Source organism: Eriocheir sinensis, unplaced genomic scaffold, assembly GCF_024679095.1.
Source record: "Eriocheir sinensis breed Jianghai 21 unplaced genomic scaffold, ASM2467909v1 Scaffold1303, whole genome shotgun sequence".
Classification (NCBI taxonomy): Eukaryota; Metazoa; Arthropoda; class Malacostraca; order Decapoda; family Varunidae; genus Eriocheir; species Eriocheir sinensis.
This window is the reverse complement of record NW_026110633.1, coordinates 75,001-82,500: the sequence shown is the minus strand read 5'-3', so window position 1 is coordinate 82,500 and position 7,500 is coordinate 75,001. Positions and strand designations below refer to the sequence as shown.

The 7,500-nt window shown below is 41.1% G+C and overlaps 1 protein-coding gene across 1 annotated transcript in view; it reads left to right on the top strand.

Annotated features, from left to right (window-relative positions):
• Positions 1-4,516: 4,516 nt before the first annotated feature.
• The window catches only part of LOC126989804 (putative neural-cadherin 2), a gene marked incomplete at both ends in the record, with an annotated part of 3,834 nt that continues 850 nt past the window's right edge, over positions 4,517-7,500 (top strand). The window contains one exon of the mRNA XM_050848397.1: positions 4,517-4,692. Coding sequence (XP_050704354.1) covers positions 4,517-4,692 — 176 coding nt within the window. The remainder of the gene's footprint in view (positions 4,693-7,500) is intronic.

The following is a 7,500-nucleotide window of genomic DNA, read 5'->3' as shown; positions in this document are numbered from 1 at the left end:
TGCGGAACAATAGTTTTATCCCATACGAATTAGATTGACGTTTTTATTGTAGAAAATGTGATATGGTACAGCAAGTTTGGTTCGGGTGTAACGCAGTGTGGTCGCTTTGAGGCAAGTGTTTCGGTTTATTCTCTCGAACGTGAAGTAATACGGGGATGTGAGAGTTAAAACAGGACTTGATATAATGGAAAAAAAGCATGAACAAAAAAAAATAACTGAGGCATGAGCAGAAATATAAACAAATGACAAACAGTTTACAGTCTTTTCCGAAATTCAAGAAGGAAGAGAAAAAGGAGTAGAAAAAAAAGGGCGGAGAAAGGAAGAGGAAAAAAGGAGAGGAAATGAAGAAGATAGGAGAGGTGAAAAAGAAGGAAGAAGAGGAAAGGAAGGAGCAGAAAAGAGTAAAGTAAAATGAAAAGAGGAAAAGTATAGTAAGAGGAAAGGAAACAGAAGGAAGAGCAAGAGGGAAAAAGAGTTAGGAGGAATTAAAAGATCATACAAGAAAACAACAAACAGAAATGCCATTGAAGGGGAAAAAACAAGAAACAAGAAAACAAACAGCAACTTAGGAGGAGGAGGAGGAGAAGGGGAGGAGGAGGAAAGCGGTAATAAATAAAGGGATAAGAACATAAGGACATTAGGACTTAAGGACATAAGGAGTCTGCAAGAGGCCTACAGGCTTATGCAAGGCGATCCCCTCAAACAAACAAAAATCCTTTACAAAAATAAAAGAAACAAAAATGAGGAAAATAGATTAAAAATATAGTAAAATAAAAATACGTAAGAAGAACATTGAATGGAAAATAATATAGATAAACAAAACTATCTCTCCTATATATTTGACATTGAAAAAGATAAATAAATGAAGAAAAAAAACAAGTAAAGTTGAGGAGAGGATAAGGTTTAGTGGTCCAGTGGTAGCGTTGTCGCCTTCTGTTTCCGTGTCAAAGGGTTCGATTCCCCGCGCCAGCCTCCGATCAGTTTCAATTCCTTGCTCTTTGAAGATTCTTGCGCCAATCGCTCACGGGTTTTCTGTGGCCTGTGTGCTCGTGTGTGTGTGTGTGTGTAACCGAGTCTGTACTGGATAAGCAATTTCCTTTCTGCTTTGTCCTCTCTTCCTTCCTCTATTCCCTCCTTCCTTCCTTCATTTCTTCCTTTCTTCCTTCCTTCCTTTCTGAATTGGATTACCTAACCATTCTGTCACACTTCTTTTACCTTCTCCCTTTTTCTCTGCCTTCCTTCTTTCTCACCTCCCTTCCATCCCTCCCTTCCTTCCTCCTTTCCTTCCTTTCTTCCTTTCTTCCTTTCTTCCTTTCTTCCTTCCTTCCTTTCGCAGTTCGATTACCTAACCATTCTGTCACACTTCTTTCACCTTTTCCTTTTTTTTCTCTTCCTTCTTTCTCACCTCCCTTCCTTCCTCCTTTCCTTCCTTCCTTCCTTCCTTTCTTCCTCTCTTCCTTTCTTCCTTCCTTCCTTTCGCAATTCGATTACCTAACCATTCTGTCACACTTCTTTCACCTTTTCCTTTTTTTTCTCTTCCTTCTTTCTCACCTCCCTTCCTTCCTCCTTTCCTTCCTTCCTTTCTTCCTTTCTTCCTTCCTTCCTTTCGCAATTCGATTACCTAACCATTCTGTCACACTTCTTTCACCTTTTTTTTTCTCTTCCTTCCTTCTTTCAAACCTCCCTTCCCTCCCTTCCTTCCTCCTTTCCTTCCTTCCTGTCTTCCTTCCTTCCTTTCTTCCTTTCTGTCCTCCCTTTCTCCCTTTACTTCTTCCCTTCCATCCTTCCATCTTTCCTTCCTTCCTTTCTAAATTGGGTCAGGTAATAGTTTTGTCACACTCTTTTGTCTCCTTTTTTTTCCCCTCCCTCTGTCCCTCCTTCTCTCCTTCCTTATCTACACATCAGAGACAGACATAGTAGCATTTATTCTTCTTCTTTCTCCTATCTTTTCTCTCATTCACTTCCTTTAACATCTCCTTTATCACCGTATCTTTTTTTTTCCTCCTTCCCTTTCCTCATCTATTACTTAAACACATCTTTCTCTCCCTCTTTCCACACTTTTCTTCAATATTCATTTTTTTTCTGCCGTTCTATATTCCTTTCATATCCCCTCCTCCTTCTTTTTTCCCTTCCTTCTTCCTCCTTTTCTCCACTTTCCTTTCCTTATCAATTGCCTATACATATCTCTCTCTCCTCTTCCTCTTTCTTGTCTTCTTTTCTCTTTTCTTTTTACTCCCTTTTATATGCGTTTCATTTTCTCCACCTCACCACATCAATATTTATCTACATGTCTTTTCCTTCCTTCTTTCTCTCTAAATCTCTCCTTTCACATTCACAATCTTTCCTCTCCTCAGCTTCTGTTCATCAATATCTATCACCCTCTCTTTTTTTTCTCCTCTTCTCTTTTTCAATCCTTCCTATCCCGTTCCTCTCCTTGCCTTTTCTTCTGTATTTGCTCATTCTCTCTCTCTCTCTCTCTCTCTCTCTCTCTCTCTCTCTCTCTCTCTCTCTCTCTCTCTCTCTCTCTCTCTCTCTCTCTCTCTCTCTCTCTCTCTCTCTCTCTCTCTCTCTCTCTCTCTCTCTCTCTCTCTCTCTCTCTCTCTCTCTCTCTCTCTCTCTCTCTCTCTCTCTCTCTCTCTCTTCTATTTCCTTAACACCAGTAACAGAGAGGATAGTGGTAACGCATTTTTCTTTCTCCATGTGTGTGTGTATCTTTCCTTCCTTCCTTCCTTCGTTCCTTCCATCTCCCCTTCCCTCTTTCACTGCCCTCGTTTCTCTCTCTCATGTCTATATATTTCTCTTCCATTTGCTTAGATTGGCTTTGCTTTCTTAGGCTCACTCGTCTTGACTCTGGTAAGGGTTTTTATCTTTTGTTTGTTTTTCCTTGATTCCACCTTGCAATATTATATTTTCCTTTCCTTCGCCGCTGTTTTCCTTCTTCATGCTTTCATATTCTCATTTTCGTTTACTTATCTTATTTCCTTCTCTCCTTTTCCTCCCTTTTAACGCTTTTTATATCTCTTGTTAGTCTTTCCTTTCTTCTTTACATCTTGCAGTTTACTTGTTTTCCTTTATTTCTCTATCTTATTTTCCTCACTTTTTTTACACATTCACCTTCGTATACTTACCCCATTTTTTTTTTCTCCCATGTATAGCTTTTTGTATTTTTTGTTAGTCCTTTCTTTCTTCCGTACACTTTCCAGTTTACTTGTTTATCTTATTTTCCTTTCTTTTTTTTACCTTCATCCTTCGTATACTTACTCATTTTTTCTCTCTCATCTTATCTTTAACTCACGCCATCTTTCTCTCTCTCCTCTTTCTCTTGTATATCTTTTTGTATCCTTTGTTTGTCCTTCTCTCACTCCCACTCGCTATTTACTTTTTTTTCTATTTCCCTATCTTTATCTCTCCTCATACCCTATTCTTTTCTTTCTCATCTTCCTAACTCAACTAATCTCTTCTCTTCCTCGCTCCGCTGTCCCTGTTACCTCTCACGTTACACATTTTTATTCCTCAACTACTTTTCATAACTTTCTCATTCTGTATTCTCAACTACTTTCGCCATATCCACACTGCCATTCCTCTCTCCCTCCCTCCCTCTCTCTGTCTCCCTCCTCCAGCTAATGTCTCCAACAACTTCTCTACTAACCCCATGCCTCCCTCACATCTTTCTCTTCTCTCTCTCTTTCTCTTCTGTCTCTGCATTCTCACGTATTCTGGCTGTATCCTCACTTCTCCTCCATTCTTTCTCCCTCTCTGTCTTTGCCTTCTTCAACTGCACTTCCTAACATCTCTGACGGTTCTTCTTTTTCTTCCCTTCCGCTACCACCTTTGTACTCTCCTCACTCCTCTCTCTGCTCTCTCCATTCTCACCTACTCTGACAGTATTCCCACCTCCCTTGTACTTTCCCTCCTTCTCTCTCTCTCTTCCCTGTCTCTCAAGTACTGTCCCAAACATCTCTGACAGTTCCTTTTTTTCCCTTCCTTTACTACCTTCGTACCTCTCCCACACACCTTAGTAAGCTCTCACCTTCTCTACCTTTCCTTCTCTCCTCTCCTCCCCTCGTCATGACACTTACCTATCTGGCTATATTTTTTCTTCCTCCATTCCTCCCTTTCACCATGTCTCCTTCCTACTCCTCTACCTGACACCTTTCTGAGTACCCAACGCTTTTTCCTCCTTCAAAACCTCCATTTCACGCTTGTAGACTCACACCTTTCCCTTATTTCTCTTCTTCATTCCTCCCTTTCATCTTTCGTAAATTCACAATATCCCTACCTTTTCTTTCTCTCCTTCCTGACACCTTTCTGAGTACTCAACACTTTTTCCTCCTTCAAAACCTCCATTTCACGCTTGTAGACTCACACCTTTCCCTTTTTTCTCTTCTCCATTCCTCCTTCTCCTTCCCACCCCTCTACCTGACACCTTTCTGAGTAACCAAACCTCTTTCCGCCCTCAACACCCCCATTTCCCACCAGTAGACTCACACCTTTCCCTTCGTTCTCTTTCCTCCAGGGACAGGAACGGTTGTCATTCGCTTGTCCGACGTGAACGACAACTCGCCGCGTCTGGCCCGGAAGCAGTGGGACTTGACGGTGCAGGAGACGTGGGGCGACAGGCAACCCGAGAACACGACACTCCTGGAGATTGCCGCGGCGGACAGGGACACGGCCAACTACTTCTACTACAGGGTGAGTGGCTGAAGGAGGGAAAGAAGGTGAGAAAGAAGGTGAAGTTGGGGGCATGTGGTACAGCTTTGCGTGGCCTCAGTGCTCGTTTCCGTCACATTGGCCCTTAAGATTGTAGAGGGTAAGAAGAATGTGTTTTTTTGGTGGGAAAGAAAGGTTGCAATTAGTGTTAAGATTAAGGTAAGCGGTATAAGAGGCAGAGAGCATGCTACATCTGCGCGTGGCCTTGGTGCTCAACTCCGTCCCATTGCCCCTTATGATTGATGGATAAGAACATAGGATGAAGAATACATGTTAGTTAGGGAACGAAAGGGCAGAATAGGCATTACAAAGAGTAGTTCAGAGATAACAGCGAGAGATCAAGGTTACCGTAAGAGAAGGAAGACCATCGTTAGGAACTTTTAGTAAATAGTTAACGACGGCAAAAACTGTCTTATTAATAGGTGTAGAAAAGGAAGAAGAGGCGTTAAGATGAATAGGTAAGAGAGATGAGATAATAAAATCGAAGTTACAGTAAAAAAAGAAAGAACTTTTACGATATAGTTAAAAAAGGAGAAAAGTGTCTCAGATATTTCTTTTTTTATATAGTGAGAAAAGAACACGAGATATTAAGAGGTAGAAAACAAGCAGAAACTAAATTAAAACAGGTATAACAGGTATAACAAGATATTTAGTAGAGAGAGAGAGAGAGAGAGAGAGGAAAAGCGGGAATACGTGAGAAAGAGGATAATGCTTGTGTAATTAGATAATGAGAGATATTTGCATGAATTTACCGGAGATATAGAGATTAGGGACAAAGCGAGAGAGAGAGAGAGAGAGAGAGAGAGAGAGAATGAGAAAAAGATGTATAAAAGAAAGAGTAGAGGCGAGAGAGAGAGAGAATAATAACGATGAATATGTAAGTGTTTGTGAGTGGATTATGATAATGCAAACCGTTGAAATCATGAGGAGGGAAGTTGTTGAGGGTTAAATGGAGAAAGATGTGACTGTCTTATAAGTGTTGAAGAATAGGATGGGGGAAGGAGAAGGAAGAGAAAGAAAGGGATATTAACCAAAGACAGGAGAGAGTTTTATGGAGGAGGAAAAGAGGGAAAAAGGCAGATAAAAAAAGAAGAAAAAACTCATGTAGATAAGCTTGAAATATTATTATTGTTAGTAGAAGTAGTAGTAGTAGTAGTAGTAGTAGTAGTAGTAGTAGTGGTAGTATCATTATTACATATATTTTCTCTACAACTACTACTTCTACTACTACTACTACTACTACTACTACTACTACTACTACTACTACTACTACTACTACTGCTACCACCTATTATATTCTCTCTCTCTCTCTCTCTCTCTCTCTCTCTCTCTCTCTCTCTCTCTCTCTCTCTCTCTCTCTCTCTCTCTCTCTCTCTCTCTCTCTTCCGTAGTGGTAAATAATGATAATGCGAAAGAAACTGTGGAGAGAAAATTCACAACTCAGATAAATGACGTGAAAGAAAGTCTGATGTACGGTGAGAGAGAGAGAATAAACCTTGCGTGAGATAAGAAAGTAAAGTGATAGAGGACGTAGTTAGTAGTTAGTGAATGGGAGTTTTATTCAAGTAATGATAGTAATTATGATAATGATTATCATAACAATGCACTACTACTACTACTACTACTACTACTACTACTACTACTACTACTACTACTACTACTGCTACTACCACTACTACTACTACTTCTACTATCATTACAATTACTACAACACACACACACACACACACACACAGACATACCCCCCACACACACACAAACAACCCCCCCATCCCCCATCCCCCCTCCTTCCCCCTACATTACCTAAGCTAATCCATCACACTCTGCCCCATTATATATGCAGCCTCTTCAATGGTCTCTTAAGGGGGCAGACAGGGTAATCGCACGTTGTTTTCCTTCGCTATTAGACGCAGAGATTTAGGAGGTCTCCGAGGCAAGTTCAGGGCCATTTAGCTGAGTGATATTTTCCTCTTAAGCTCAAATTGTCTCTTTCTCTCCTTCTCTCTTGCTTGAAATTACGAGTATCTTCCGCTCCTCTCTCTCTCTCTCTCTCTCTCTCTCTCTCTCTCTCTCTCTCTCTCTCTCTCTCTCTCTCTCTCTCTCTCTCTCTCTCTCTCTCTCTCTCTCTCTCTCTCTCTCTCTCTCTCTCTCTCTCTCTCTCTCTCTCTCTCTCTCTCTCTCTCTCTCTCTCTCTCTCTCTCTCTCTCTCTCTCTCTCTCTCTCTCTCTCTCTCTCTCTCTCTCTCTCTCTCTCTCTCTCTCTCTTAACTGTTTTATTTATTTTTCTATCTAATTCCTGTAATCCTCCCTTCGCCCTCTCTTTACATTCCCTTAATTTTATCACTTTTCCTTTTTCCATCTCTCGTTGTCTCAGGTTTTTATTGCAAGGGTTTTTTTTTCCTCTTCCCACGCTGCTTGCTTGACTTCAGCTTTATACAATTTTTTTTTCTTTTTTTTTTTTCTTTTTTTTTTTAGGGGGGCTTTTTCACCGTTCCTTTTATTCGTCATCTGCCGTCAGACGCACTCAAACACACTTTTACACACACACACACACACACACACACACACACACACACACACCACCTTTGACATTCGGCATTTCCTCTCTTCCATTTTTTTCCCCTTCCCTTTCCCTCCCCACGCAAACACCCACTAAACAATTTCTACTTCCCCTCTTCCCTCCTTCCCACACCTTCTTTCCTCCCCCCCCCCTCCCATCCCACACCACCTTTGACATTTGGTATTTTCATCTTTTCTCCTTTCTCCCTTTCCTTCCCTTCTTTCCCCAGAC